General features: G+C 46.0%; 1 protein-coding gene across 1 annotated transcript; it reads left to right on the forward strand.

Annotated features, from left to right (window-relative positions):
- Positions 1-4,795: 4,795 nt before the first annotated feature.
- On the forward strand, positions 4,796-12,977 carry MFSD4B (major facilitator superfamily domain containing 4B). The gene is made up of 4 exons (XM_057413252.1): positions 4,796-4,993; positions 5,111-5,279; positions 8,337-8,453; positions 10,855-12,977. Exons 1-4 carry the CDS (start codon positions 4,796-4,798, stop codon positions 12,096-12,098), a joined length of 1,728 nt encoding a protein of 575 aa, XP_057269235.1. The 3' UTR covers positions 12,099-12,977.
- Positions 12,978-15,582: the final 2,605 nt, after the last annotated feature.

The raw sequence follows: 15,582 nt of genomic DNA on the forward strand, positions 1-15,582 counted from the left end.
CCTGAGGGACACCACTCGTTACTGGTCTCCAGCTGGACATTGAGCCATTGACCACAACTCTCTGTGTGCATCCATGCAGCCAGTTCTTTATCCACCGAGTGGTCCACCTATCAAATTGATGTCTCTCCAATTTAGAGACAAGGATGTTGTGTGGGACAGTGTCGAACACTTTACACAAGTCCAGGTAAATGACATCAGCTGCTCTACCCCTGTCCATCAGTTCTGTAGCCCCATCATAGAAGGCCACCAAATTGGTCAGGCAGGATTTCCCCTTAGTGAAGCCATGCTGGCTGTCACCAAGCACCTTGTTGATTTTCATGTGCCTTAGCATGCCTTCCAGGAGAATCTACTCCAAGATTTTGCCAGGCACAGAGGTGAGACTGACTGGTCTGTAATTCCCCGGGTCATCCATTTTCCCCTTCTTGAAAATGGGGGTTATATTTCCCTTTTTCCAGTCATCGGAAACTTCACCTGACTGCCATGATTTCTCAAATACGATGGACAGCGGCTTTGCAACTTCATTTGCCAGCTCCTTCAGGACCCGTGGATGGATCTCATCAGGTCCCATGGACTTGTGCATATTCAGATTTTTAAGATGGCCTCGATCCAGTTCCTCTCCTACAGTGGGTGCAAGGTCTTCATGCTCACAGTCCCTGCATCTGCCTTCCAAGACTTGGGTGGTTTAGTCAGAGCCTTTGCCAGTGAAGCCTGAGGCAAAGAAGTCATTCAGAACCTCAGCCTTCTCCAAATCCTGTGTAGCCAGTTCTCCCGAGAGCTTCCTGAGGGGACCTACATTCTCCCTAGTCAGTTTTTTATTTGCAATGTACCTATAGAATCCCTTACCTGTTATCCTTAATACCCCTAGCCAAGTTTAATTCTGACTGGGCCTTAGTTTTCCTAACCTGATCCCTCGCTTCCTGGACAACATCCCTGTACTCTTCCCATGCCACTTATCCTTGCTTCCACTTATTATAAGCCTCTTTTTTCATTTGAATTTTCCTCAGTAGCTCCTTATCCATCCAAGGAGGTCTCCTGGCCCTCCTGCTGCACTTCCTTCTAGTCGGGATGCAACACTCCTGAGCTTGTAGGAGGTGATCCTTGAATATTGACTAAGAGTCTTGGCCCCCCCTGCCTTCTAGGGCTATATCCCATGGAGCCTTACTAAGCAGGTTCCTGAAGAGGCCAAAGTCTGCTCTTTTGAAGTCCAGGGCAGTGAGCTTGCTGCACGCTCTTCTCACTGTCCTGAGGATCTCAAATTCGAGCATCTCGTGATCACTGCATCCAAGGCTGCCCTGGAGCATCACATTTCCAACGAGCCCCTCCCTGTTGGTGAGCACGAGGTCAAGCATGGCACCTCTCCTTGTCAGCTCCTCTATTACTTGCAGAAGGAAGTTGTCTTCCACACAGTAGAGGAACCTCCTGGATTGCTTGTGCCGGGCCGTACCATCCTTGCAACAGATGTCAGGGTGGTTGAAGTCACCCATGAGAGCAAAGGCCTGTGAGCGTGAGGCTTTTCCTGTCTGTCTATGGAGTGCTTCATCCACAGGTTCTCCTTGATCAGGCGGTCTGTAACAGATCCCCACATCATCCTTACTGGTCAGCTTAACAGCCAGGTTCTCACTGTGCTGGTACAGGGCAGTTCCCTGGTTTGCGGGAGCCCATGCAGGGGAGCTCAGCTGTCCTCTCGAAGCAGGGAGTAGAGGTGCTGCCTTGTTCGGGGGCTGCATTTCCCTTCAGGGAGCTGGAAGTATTATGGAAGCTGACTTCCAGACATCTGAACTCTTCTCAGATACTAGAGTGTGTGTGTATGTGTATATATAAATACATGTATTTTGACCAGGGTATATACAAACATTATGCATTTAACTACAGGAGCTGTGGCACTGGAATGTGGGAGACATGGGAGGAAAACATAATTCTTTTAATTTGTGTGTTTCACTATTGACAAGCACCGCACCACCTCAGTTCCATACAGTCCCTAAATTTCTGGTCATTGTACACTCTGGCATATTCTCAGTATGCCTTTTAGTCTTTATATATATATTCAACAATTTTAATGTCTTAGAACTGTCTATGCCAAGATTAGGGTGATTTTTATACTAAATGTGTGCTAATATTGATAACACTGACATGTTTGAGTATCTTTATAGACATATTTTGTATGTTGTTTTTGATATTAAAGAATATACATTTTGCTAGCCTTAACTCCATTCTTTAAAGAGCTGCTTTGTTAGAAGGGTAAGAAATGTCTCATGTTTCTCATGGTGCTAAAGTAACTGTGATCAGTCTTCAATTATTCAGAATAAAGATGGTGGTTCTTAAGTGCCCCGTTTATTACTGCATGCATAATTTTTAGTCTTGTTCTCCTGTAAAACTTGCCATTTAAAAGAGTAATTTTGTACTATAATCTGGTAATTATTGTCTCATGCAGACTTTATACAAAAAGTATTTATGGCTTTTATCACAACTGTATTCTGATTGGAATGTCCCCATTACATTTACTCCTAAATTAATACATGGTGCAGCACATTTTATTCTGATTGCAATGACAATCTGTTTTAAGACCAGTGGTTTATAAACCTAAACTACTGACCTAGAGTTACTTGTTTCTGAAAATGTTATTTGGTCTATTTTCCAATTTGGGCTTTAATATCAAATTTAACCATTGTCTTCACAAAAGGCAGAAGTAAAATTGAGGGAGGGGAAGCTGATAAGAATAAACTTGAGTGGCATTTTAAAATAATTCTGTATTTTCTGCTTCATGAACTGCCAGTGTAATTCAGTGGAACCTTTGATCATTTACTGGCCTACTACCAATTTCACCTTGGTTTACCTCGGCAGCATGAAGTGTTTCCTCATTGACAGCTTCAGTAAATCACGGGAGTTCATTCACCTTCCCTTTGTACTAGGGCCAAATATTTCCTTCTCTTTAATAAACATACCTGATAAGGTATGTTTAATGGCAATATTTCCCATTCCACCTGGGGTTAGTCTCTAGCTCGATTATATTGAAAAATATGCCCAAAACCTTTACATGAACCTTAGTGCCGTTGCAATTTGTACACTCTCGAGGTGTACTCTTTGTAAGTATTTAAAAGAAAAATTAGCCTATAGAATACATTTCAAATACTTCTGTACTTTTTAAAGGAAGCTATTTTTATACAGCATTTGTAATGACGGCTAACTAACAAGGCAAAATACTAACATCTAAAAATGCAGTCTGACTTTGTGGTTGGTTGATCCTTGAAACACCTTCCCCTCATCCCTCCCTCTTTCCCAAGCTCAACTTCACTCCCAATTTCTCAACTCCTCCCCTGCAGTGGCAGAGGAGGACAGGGAATGAGGGTTGTCATCAGTTCATCACAGGTTGTCTCTGCTGTGCTCCTTCCTCCTCAGGAGGAGGACTCCTCACACTCTTCCCCCGCTTCAGCGTGGGGTCCCCCTCACCGCAGACAGTCCTCCATGAACTTCTCCAACATGAGTCTTTCCCATGGGCTGCAGTTCTTCATGAACTGCTCCAGCATGGGCTCCTCTCTCCAAGTGACCACTGATCCTGCCAGAAGCCTGTTCCAGCTTGCTGTGGGGTCACAGCCTCTTTTGGGCATCCCCCTGCTCTGGCGTGGGGTCCTCCATGGACCTTCATGGGCTGCAGAGGACAGCCTGCCTCACCACGATCTGCACCAGAGGCTGCAGGGGAATCTGGTGCCTTGGAGCACCTCCTGCCCTCCTTCTGCACTGACCTTGGGGTCTGCAGGGCTGTTGCTTTCATGCATGCTCCCTACTCTCTTCTGACAGCTGCTTCTGTTGCATAGGGTTGGTTTTTAGTTTCCTTTCTTAACTCTGTTATCCCAAAGGCCCTACCACTGTCGCTGACTGGCTTGGCCTTGACCAGCAATGGGTTGCTGTTGGCGCTAGCTGACATTGGCCTTGTCAAACACAGGGGAAGCTTCTGTCAGCTTCTCATAGAAGCCACCCCTGTACCCAACTACCAGAACCTTGCCATGCAAACCCAATGCAGACTTGTATATCATGTTCAGAAAAGTAATACTGTTATTTCATACTTGAAGTAATTTCAGTTGGAAGTCTCTACTGATGGACCTATGAACAGCAGCTCAGCGGTGCTCTGTGGACCCGAGATAGACTGTACTCCTTGCAAAGATATTAACGTGGCTATGAACAACCAGATGCAAACGCTATCTTGCATGGTTATTTGCTTGTACCCACGTTCTTTTTTTCTAATGTGTACATCCCCTCCTGCAGGTTATCCGCACTTGCAGTTGTACCCGCACCACGGCAGCCAGTGCCAGGAGAAACAAGACGAGGCTGCTGCAATTGATATGCAATGTCTATTTTAATTCTAGCGTATATTTCTGTTCTGAACAACATGGAACCCAAGACAAAAAGATCCAGGTTCGAATTATCTTGGACTGGGTTGTGAGGCTTAAAATTCCCAGTGGAAGCGCTGTATCACGGGACTGTAGCTGTTTGCAGCATGCGAGCTCAGGTGTTACTGCCCCCCTGCTACCCATCCTAAAATCCCCTTTATAGCGGGCAGACGGTGCAAAACGGCGCAAATAACCCCAAAACCACCTGCGGTGACACAGCGCCCGCAAGCGCGCAGCCGCCGCCACCTACCCACCCATGGGGCTGTCTCCACGGTAACGGCAGTGGGCGGGGCCCCCGCCCCCCGGCGCAGAGTACGCCGGGAGCTGTAGTTCCCCCCGCGCCGCCATGCGAGGGGGCGGGGCCGGGGCTTTCCCGTGCAGCGGCCGTTGGTGCCGCGGCGCGGAGGGCCATGGCGGGCGCCGAGCGGAAGAAGCACGTTCGGTTTGCTGCACCGGGACACGCGGCGGCAACGGGGCCGCGCTTCCCCCCCGCGCCGCGCGCGGAGGTGGCCGTGGTCGGCGGCGGCTGTCGGGGCGGCCGGGGCGGGGACGGAGCGGTGCTGCGGTGGTGCATCTCCGGCGCGCTGTGTGCGGCCTTTCTGGGGCTGGTGAGCGTGGGGGGAGAGGGTGGGCTGGCGGCCCCCGGCACCTGCAGCTCGGTCTCCGCCCGCTCGGCAGGAGAGAAGGGGGTGTGCGAGGTCATCCCCCGTCCAAATGTGTTGCAGGGGATGAGCATCGCGGTGCTGGGGCCCACGTTCCAAAACCTGGCCGCTAACGTCCACAAGAACGTCAGCGACATCTACTACATCTTCGTGGGCCGGTCTCTGGGCTACCTGGGCGGGTCGGTGCTGGGCGGGCTGCTCTTCGACTGCATGAACGCCCCCCTCCTTCTCGGTGAGTGCCAGCCGCCGCCGAAACCGTGCCCACCCCCCCGGCGGGAACCCTTGGGACGGGTTTGCCCTCTTCCTCCTCGCGCTGCCTCGGGGGCAGACGTGGCGTCGAGGCGGGACACTGGGCCCCGGGGCGTGAGGTGCCGCTCCCCATAACGTGCCGGAGTTCCGCTGCTGCTCGCTGTCGCGACGGTCTGCTGGGTTCGTTTGTCCGGCGCCACGTGTGTCCAGGCATCGCAGCTGTGCAGCAGGGGTTCCAAGTGGTTGGGCTCACTGGGCTTACTAATTGTGGTAACTGTTATGAACTGACAAGACCTGTTTGGATTGACCAGAAGGTGCAGAAAAGAGTACAGTTGGCTTAACTTTTACCCTTCATATCAAACAACAGGCTTAGTATAGATCTTCTTGGGATATACAGTTTTCTATAATGTCACTCTGAAATGCATGAACAATGGGGAAGCTGGGCTTTGGCTTTCGCATGCACACACCAGAGACCTTGAACAGTCACGCTGAGGCATGGAGAGAGCTTTGTAAAACCCTTCCTTTTCCAAAAGCTTGCCAGGAGTGCTCGGGTTCACATACAGGAAAAAAGTACTGAGATTTTGACTGGAGGGCCTTAACTGAATTAGAACTTATTTAAAGTGGAAAAACATAAAGTAGCACCTGCAGTGGTGGAAACTTGCTGCTCAGTTTCTGCCTAGCTATGAAAACATAAACTTCATAGGAGCCCCTATTTATGATCATAACAGTTTTCTGGACACATGGAAACTGGCCTATAGGAGCGTGGGACTGGCTTTGCTCTGGCAACGTGGGGCTGCTCAGCTATTAGAGGCACGCTTAGCATCCAGAGATAAGTTGCTTCTTTTAGAGTTGTGTTAGTGTCTTGTTCAGGTGGAGATTTTCACAGTTGCTGTGAGCACACACCTAAAATAGTGGACGCTCTGTCTTGTTTTCCTTTCAAGTGCAGTAATGTCAGCGTGTGCCTTTGTGCTCTAAGTTAGGGACTAAAGGAGTCTCCTTCCCATGCTTTTATTCAGGGAGATTCAGACAGAACTAGGTGTTTCTATAGGACTGTGCTGTAATCACAGGAGTAGTTCAGAGGATATGAGAAAATCCATTTTCCATTGCTAGTTTTTGAGCTATGTCTCTTCTTATCCCTGTGTGCCTTTTTCCTTCTAGCAGGAGCAGTCATGGCATACAATGTCTGTCTCTTCTCCCTTTCCCCTCACCCCTCTTCTTGTCTTCATCTTCCTGGCTCAGTTCTTATTTGCTCTTGTTCTAAGATACCTTTGGTCTCCTCCCTGTTCTTTATTCCTCTCCTTCAGAACACCAGTAAAGCGGGTTTCCTTCAGCCTCCTTGTGCATCTGACAAGGTCAGAGTTGCCTGTGTCTGGCGTAGGAGACTTTACCTTCCACAATGGCACTGATACACCTGTGGAAGTTAGTGTTAATTGAAATAGTTTAGTACTTGTTTCTGTTCCTCAGGTACCACATAGGATAGCTCTTTGTCAGCAGCACCTGGAAGATGATTTCATCTCCTGATCTGTTCAAATTTGGTAGTACTTATGGCAAAACCACAGTGAAGCAACTGAATCATCTCTCATGTTTATTGTCTGAGAACTGCTGTAAGAGATTATGGCTGGTGTAGTTTACCTCCCACCTTTAAACTGCTGATACTCTGCTACTGTACAGAGAAAAAAATGAAGACATAATCTGTCAAGGAAGCGTTTAGGTTCCAATCTTGAGGCATAGAGTTGAAATGGATGACTGAGAAGTTGCTTCTCAGCTTTGAGTGGGGCATCTGTGAAGCTGTGCTTAATGCACCCGTCTTTAGCTTTTTATCTCTGCATCTTGGTATGCCAGCTTTTAAAAATGTCCTGAGATGTGTATGCTGAGTACCTGGGTAGGGCTCTAGGGCTCTGGATATTTATTTTTTCCTTTGTTAATGATGATGTTGGTTTTGTTTGGAATCACAGATTTATAGAATAGTTTGGGTTGAAAAAGACCTTAAGGTCACCTAGTTCCAACCGCCCTGCCATGGGCAGGGATGTATCACAGTAGCCCATGTTAACCAAGCCTCTGTCCAGCTTGGCCTTGAGCACTGTTGGGGATGGAGCATTAACCCAAGGTCTTAATTAGATCAGTCGCCGTTGATCTGTAAGTATTTGCCCCACCTAAGCATTGATTTGAAAAATAATAGAGATGTGTGAACTGGTACAGGCTTTCTAAAAACCTAATACTGTATATGCAAGTTATTAATTTCAGGTTATTTTACTGTGGTGATTAGAAGCATAGAATTTAGCTGCTGGACTTCTTCCCAAATGGGAATTAAAACGATTTCCTTTGCTAAAAAATATTTTTGAAATGGTATGTTGTAGGTGCAGTTAATAATAGCAGAACCGATACAGTTAATGAACTGCTGCTACATTTAGGAAGAGAAATTTTGTAGTTCTGTGTCTTAAAACTCCAGAAAGCCTTTGGAATACATCTCTCATCTGAGAACAGAAAAGAAATGAAAGTCAGCATTTGTGCGTGGAGGTTGCTTGCTGGCCAAGGTACAACCTCTTTCTAGGTTTCTGCGAGTTCAGTGATTTGGGTTCTTTTAAAATAGAGCCAAATCTAATGCTCTGTAGTTCTTGGAGGGAACACTTCATACTGTTCAAGGCCACATTTTGCTGCTTTTGTGGTAAAGTAACATTTCTAGGTAAGTTTGCAGAAGATACTATTTTATAAGTCAAAAGCTTGCAGAGGACTTGTTAGTGTTGTAGCAGCAGATGCTGCTCCTTTTGCAAATAAAGCTGTAGCAAAACAGGTTTTTAATGCAGTGTTTAGATTGTGTTGAAATTCCTGTTTTTCTAAGAGAAAAATTACTCTTCTGAACTCTCTCAGCTGCTCTGCTAATCGGGAATTGAGGTAGCTGGGTTACATCACCTCTTAAGATTATCTGCAACTTTAAAAATTATGAGTTATTTGTATTTCTTGGGTTTCTGTACGTTTTTATGGAAACTCTGGGTGTTTTGTGTTTGATTTTTTTTTTTTTTTTTTTTTTTAACCTTTCTAGCATTATCCATGTTTGGAACAACCGTTGGTCTGTATGGGATACCCTGGTGTAAGAAATCCCTGCTGCTAACTGTCTTGATGTCAGTTATTGGAGCTTCCATGGGAATTCTAGACACAGGTAAGGGACCACGTGGTCTGACAGTTCCTTCACCACACTCATTGGAAACTTCATGTGACATGTCTTGGATTAAAAGAAGGAGCTGTTTTACTAGGCTGGGATTCTTGGATTATTCTGATCCCAAGACTTAACAGTGTTTGTGTCTTTGTAACTGATGTGGTAGCTGGGTACCTCCTGCTTCCTGGAGATCAGTACACATTTCAGTGGGCATTTACAGGCATAAGAGAAAGTCTCAGGTGCTCTTTAAGCAGTGTTTGCTTTAGATTACTCAGCTACAGAAAGCTGGATGTGTCATGGGTCATTAACGTTAGCTGGAGGTATGTTAGTCCTGGGCAAGCAGGCCCCGGGTGTTTGAGATTCTCACAGTTGCTGTGTTGGAAAGTTGCCCACCTAAAGCTGGGTAGGCAGCATTTGGGGATTCACAGGAGATGGATACTGCCATAGGTGGCATCCATCTCCCTGAATTAAGGAATATTTACTGCCCTTGGCCAGCCTCACTTCAGTGTTTGCGAATACAAATTTATTGTATCTCTCAAACTGAAAGTCTGTGGTATGTGCATACTGCATATAGCCTGGGGAAAAAAAGATCCCCCACTTCTGTTGGAAACCTGCTCAAACCCAATTTCTTAGTAGAGATTCCCTATGGAGGACGATGTACTGGTAGAGTGCAGAGTAAATATCTGGAGGTGTGGCTGGAAAGGTCAGTTGTGCCAGAGATATGACAAAGAAACTCCTACAGGAATTACTTCATTGGACATGGCTTAGGATGGGTTAGTGATGGCTGGCAGTTTGGATCAGGAGGCAAGGCCACCTCAACAGACTTAAGCACGCTTAGGGACGTATGGGTGATGCTGGTGGACTTGCAGATAGAGATCAGGAAACAGCCAAGAATACGCTGGCAGCAGTGTGCTGGGGAGTTGCTATAGAGTGTGGAGCTGCAGCAGGCAGCTCACCTGGCGCCTCAGCAGTGCTCTGCCAGCAGCATGCTGGCTTGCCTGGCTTACTGAGGGAGCCTGTGGTTACCAGCCAGCAAGGTACTGCTGGGTCTGGTTCACCACTTTGAGGGCAGGCTTATTTCTGAGAAAGAGCTGGCTGGTGTATTATCCTAGCTACCCACACAGCTCTGAAAGCATCCCAGCTGGGGCCTGGTTTTAAAGACTTCGCTGGTAGGCAATACAGAGGAACAATGGCTGCACATGTGAGCCATCTGCTGTAACTCTGTGGAGTTTGAGGGAACTGTGTTAACAGTAAAGAGAACATGATACAGAATCCAGCAGTGAAAAAGGTGGTTTTGCATGGCACAGGTTATGCTAAATAACCTGAGTGCAGAGGTGTACTTGCTGCCTCTGGCAGGATCATTATACATGGCACTTGGTTTAAAAATCCTTCATATGGGAAAATCTTGTCAGGTAATTGTAAAAATGTCTCCAGTGGGTGGATGTGCTTTTGGATGTCAGAGCCCTGAGGCAGGGAGGCTTCCCAATCTGAGCAGAAATAGCAGGAGAAACTCGGAGCAAGGCAGTAGAGTGTAACTTAATTAATTCATTTGGAAGAGCGCTGCTGTATGATTACTGTTTTCCTGCGTTCTTCTCAGGAACTAATTAAAACCATGTGAGACCTTATTCTCTAGCATTATTGTTATCCGAGGGTGTTGTAGTTTGGTCTTTGCAACTTTCTGCTTCTGGAAAGTCGTGTGAGTGCACTTAGGGTAGTCCCAGCCCCTCAGAATCAAGTGATTCTTGATGTTTCCTGGGATGTTGTTTAATGAAGCCTCTGGTTCTTCACCTTGTGCATTGTGGCTTTTAATATTTACATAAATGAGAAGCAGTTAAATTTGCTCTTTTAAAAACCGGCTGAAAAATGCTGCAGATTGTCAAGTAGGGTAATTAGAATCATAGAATGGTTTAGGTTGGAAAAGACCTTCGAGACCATCGGGACCAGTTGTTAAACCAGCACTGCCAAGTCCACCACTAAACTAACATCCCTTAACACCACATCTGCACATCTTCTAAATCCCTCCAGGGAGGGTGACTCCACCACTGCCTGGGCAGCCTGTTCCCTTTTGGTGAAGAAACCCTTTTGGTGAAGAAATTTTTCATAATATCCAATCTAAGCCTCCCCTGGCACAATATTAAATACAGCCATGGCAGCTTGGAATAAGCCATTGCATGGCTCCTCATTTTGACTGCTGTGAATTCCCTCCTAGAGCTCAAGCTCTTACATGGGTTTAAGATGCTCAGAGGCAGAATTTCAGTTAACTACAGTTTTGCATATTGTATTTGCTAAACCTGCTGTTATTGCACATTGCAACTCTAGGTTATGGTTTGGTTTATTTTGTCTTTCTTTAAAATAATATCTGTTTTCAGATTAAAAGGACTGAATCCTCCTCTTTGATCTGCAGGTGGCAATGTACTGGCCCTGAACACATGGGGAGCAGAGGCTGGGCCTCATATGCAGGCCTTGCACTTCAGTTTTGCTGTCGGTGCTTTTGTGGCTCCAATCCTGGCTAAAATGGCCCTGGGAGGCTCCGGCTCTGAAGACTTCGCAGTTGCTGAAAAGACAAACCAGTCTGTGCTGAGGTCTGTGCCGACAACATCAGCTGCATCAGCTATGTCAGCACTGAGACACCGTCTTGGTGCAGATTTTCAGTGGTCCTATGTTGTCATAGGCACCTATCTTCTGTTAGTCTCTTTCTTCTTTTTTATCTTGTATTCAAAAGGCAGCTCAGCTCGGGACAAATCCAAGGCCTCTCTGCAGAAGTGCGTGTTTGCCAAATACCACTCTGCACTTATCAGTCTCCTGTTTGTGTTCTTCTTCTGCTATGTGGGAGCGGAGGTCACGTATGGCTCCTACATATTTACTTACGCAAAAGTCTTTGCTGAGATGAAAGAAAATGAAGCGGCCGCTTTGAATTCTGTCTTCTGGGGCGCGTTTGCCGCTTGCAGAGGAGTGGCGATATTTTGTGCTGCGTGCTTGTACCCTGGCGTCATGATTCTGGTGAGTATCATAGGCTCTGCTGTCTCCTCTTCATGCTTGGCCTTCTTTGCGAGGTCCCCAGCCTTGCTCTGGGTTGGAACTGCTGTCTATGGAGCATCAATGGCCACCATCTTTCCCAGCGGCATTTCCTGGATAGAGCAGTACACAGTGGTGCAAGGGAAATCGGCTTCTCTGTTTGTGACTGGTGCTGCGCTGGGCGAGATGTGCATCCCTGCCGTGGTGGGCTATCTTCAGGGCAGGTTTCACCATGTCCCTGTGGTTATGTACACTGCCTTGGTAACGTCTGCAGTCACTGTGGTGCTCTTCCCTCTCATGTACAAATTGGCCAACTCTCCCAGAGAGAGCAGCTTTAAAGAAAGGAGTGAGAGTGAGGACCGGAAAGCTTTGTTGTCAAACGTGGGGCTTAATGAGGATGAAGAGGATGAGGAGGATGCGGGGGAGTGGAATGAAGCAGACTTTGAGGTAATAGAAATGAATGACACGCTGAGAAACTCTGTGATAGAGACCTCCCGTAAGATACCAGGGGACTCTCCAGCCAAAGTCTTTCTCCAGCCCCGGCTGGACAATGTGTTGTGTGATTCCCCTGTGGTTGCTGGTGGCTCCCCTGGGAGGAAAAATGTGAACACTGAGCGGGAGAAGAACGACTGAAGTAAAAGGTGACTGTTTTTAAAGAGAAATGGAACTGAATTGCAGCTGTTCTTGTAGAGTGGTTCAAGACTCCTTTCACAGCGGTGCAGCGCTCAGCATGTTTGTCTCTTTCATTTTCAGTCTGCATTGATGTGGCTTGGAGTGGGGAAGTCCACAATGACATGAATGGGGTGATGACATAAAATGTAGAGACTATGCCAAAAATGTTAAAACATAAGAGACATTTTCTAAATGTGAGGCATGTATTGAAGTAGTGCATGCCAGAATAAGAACTAGCAAGGAAAGAAGGAGACTGCTCACACCACTCAGGTTTTTTTTTTTTGGGTGGGTTCAGAGGTGCTCAGTTCCTGGTCACAAAACATTTGCATGAGAGAGGAGAGAAATCCATTACCTGTGATGCTGAACCCTCTTACCTTGTGACAGGGGAATGTTTCTACTGCTTTGAAAGTTTGTGTGTGACGTAAACCAGGAAATCAAGTCAAATTTCAGGCTGCAAACTGGGCAACCTGTTGGCAAAGGATATACTTTCCTGGTTCTGTCACTAAGACGGGGAAGAACCCCTGAAAACCAGTTGTCAGGAGCAGAGAAGTATGCTTTTGGGTCATTTAAAAGTGTGGTATGGGAAGGGAGACAAAATGGGTTCTATTAATCACTGTAATGTGCAATTCTGATTTACTCGTTGAACAGTGGTGACAAATCTCAATAGTCCGAAGTACTTGTGATTGTAATGACTGCACTGCCACTGGAATCAACCAGTGTCTGAAGACGATAAAATCATCTGTATAAGCAGATTACTTAATAGATGGTATTCAGATAGGGATGTGGTATTTTAAGCCAGTTGTTGAAATTAAGGTTCTAATAACTTTTCTGACTTCTTGTGCCAAGGGATGTGTTAAAATGAGAACTGGAGACTGAGGGAATTCTTGATGGGAGGATCCTTCTGGGTTGTCCTGTACCATGATTCCTCACCCCTTTCCAGTTTGGATTTTGGTTGAGTGGTGATTTACAGGTGGACACTTCCTAGCGGAGCAGCAGCAGGAGTCTGAGGAGGGAGACCCCGGTGGTGAGCCCTCACCAGAAGAAACTGCAGCAGCTCAGGGTAGACTGCCTCTGAACAGTCTATTTGTCTACCTGAACCTCTCCACATTTGTAGGTTGAGTATTGTTTTTTTTTTTTTAAGGCAGTGTGATCAGAATGTACTCATGTTTAGGGTCTTTTTACTTTGACTTTTGATAGTATTTTTCTTGCTAAAAAGTTTCATTTATTAATGAAGGAGCTGTAGATGTTAACAGCACAGGACTGCAGGTATTCTGTGTACTTTCGGGTCTGGTTTCGTACCCTCTCTCATCTCCTGAGTGTGCAACCTGGACTCTTGCGGCTTTTTCCTTTCTTCTGCAAAGTTTGTAAGAAGCAGGAATCAACTTGTAGTGAAAATGCACAATTGTTTTGCATCTTGCTGTGTCACAGGGCCTCCCTCTCCCTCTGCTATTGGCACTGAAATGCCCTTGTGTTTTTTCCTGAATTCCCTTTTACCTTGTGTGTTTATATGCACTTCTGTGGCATCTTACCCAGTGCAATGCATGAACCTGCACTTTAAAATAAGGCTTTGTTTCACTTGTTAGGCTCTCCTTTGTTTAAACTAATGGTAAATGTTTTGAAGTGTAAGGCCATCTCCTGGCCCTGGTACATGCGAGACCGTTTGTTCAACAGAAGCAAGTCTGTGTCACCCTGTGTCTTTTGTTTTATATGACAGCAAATGGCACAGGGAGCGACTACACAAGTGCAATGAAGCCTCAGTGGCTTCAACTTTTTTCCGTTTTTTCTGCTGCAGTAACTGCTTTGTGTGTAGAAAGTGGGAGGTGTCACCTGATGGTAAGTACAGGTCCCTCTGCTGCCTGGGGAGGAGTGTGAACTGCTCCTGCTCTGCTTTTGGGGTAGTTCTTGGCTTCCCGTGAGGGCAAAGGTGTCCTCTGGCAGAGGCTGCTGACTTTGGTGCAGGACAAACAACACGAGATGCAGAAACGGGTCCGTGGCAGGTCCCTGCTGTCACTGCAATCCACAGGCTGTATCTGAATTGACAGCGATGTAAAAAAGTTTCCCTGACCATGTTGCCAGAAGCAAATTAGTTTGAGAGACACACCTGGCAACCAGGAGGATCTTAAATAATCCATACACTAGTTTTTGGAATGGAATTCCAAACTGGAATGTCCTGCACATAAGATTGTTCTCAGGGATAGTTTACACATCTTCCATAATCAAGTACTAAAAAGAACCAGAAAATTAAAGATGCATTGGGAAATACACTGTAACCTCTTTGAACCTTATCCAGTTACTGCATGTTTTTCTGTCTTCCCAACCAATGCAAAAATATTGTGCAAAAGAAAGATTTTATTTTTTTATTATTTATTTTATTAACCTCTAATTCATTTGAATTCATCCCCATTTTCCTCCCTCCCAGAATCAGGAAGCCCGTATAGTAGGACTGGAGCAACAGCCTGGAATGTTGAGGCAAGAGCAGCCTTTTGCCCAAAGACTCCGAAAAAGCACTGTCAGGAAGGGAGTTAAATTATCTTGACTGCTACCATGCAGCATCATGTCAGATGGGTGTATGAAGGCCTTTGTCTGGATGATGTCTACATTTTGGGCCATCTTAGCGAGCACTTGGAGCCTTCACTGTCTTTAATTCTGGCCTCAGACTTGAAATGGAATATACTTCCAGGACTTGTTCTCCTTGTCCCCTAGCAGCTGACTCTCAATAGCAGGGGCTGCCCTGTAATGACAATGGAATGTTTAAAGCAGTATAAGATTAAACAAGATCTAGGACATTTTTAGTTGTGAGCCCAACTCACAGCAGTTCAGACATCCTTGATGGTCAAGGCTGTAGCTTTCCTAGTTTGTGGATTTTGGCATTCCTCAAGGCTTGTTTTCAGACACTGAATGTTAGTTTTCACATGTTTAAATTTCTGTCCAAAGTAAATTTTATCCTGGCATATAGAGGTAGAGTGAGGATCTGTTTACAGTGTGGCTCTAGTTATGGTGTCTTCTACATTACAGATCCTCTAGAAAGCTTAAACACTTCAACTTACTTAAACATTATTCTGGGCTGAACTAACTTGAAGCAAACTCTATTATCTTCACCCTTCCCTTGCTTATGCTAGAGAAGTCATCTATCTGTTGAGGACAAGAGCTGTGGTCCATGGACTAGAAATGTGAATTGAGTAAGGAAGACTCCTGTTTTTTCCATCCATAAACCCAGGAGTGGGTTGAAGATGAGCACGTGCCCATTTGCTCCAGGGTAGAAGGTAACCTGCAGCTAAGTGTCCTTTGTTGGTTTGTGTTACTTTTGTTTTTCTCCGAGGCACTGCCATATGGTTAGTCCTGGCACTTGCACTTTGATTCTGCACATGAGCAATGCTGGAATGCAAGAGCCAGCAGAGTTTTGTGCCTTGATTTTACTTTTTTTTAGTGACTTTGCACAAAAATG

Source organism: Pezoporus wallicus, unplaced genomic scaffold (assembly GCF_028554395.1).
Source record: "Pezoporus wallicus isolate ANWC-B61680 ecotype Strahan unplaced genomic scaffold, APGP_CSIRO_Pwel_v1 contig_7505, whole genome shotgun sequence".
Taxonomy (NCBI): domain Eukaryota; kingdom Metazoa; phylum Chordata; class Aves; order Psittaciformes; family Psittacidae; genus Pezoporus; species Pezoporus wallicus.

Coding starts and splice junctions, on each gene's coding strand:
- MFSD4B (XM_057413252.1), top strand. CDS start 4,796: ATGGCGGGCGCCGAGCGGAAGAAGCACGTTCGGTTTGCTGCACCGGGA. Junction 5,280..8,336: donor GAACGCCCCCCTCCTTCTCG/GTGAGTGCCAGC, acceptor TAACCTTTCTAG/CATTATCCATGTTTGGAACA. Junction 8,454..10,854: donor CATGGGAATTCTAGACACAG/GTAAGGGACCAC, acceptor TTTGATCTGCAG/GTGGCAATGTACTGGCCCTG.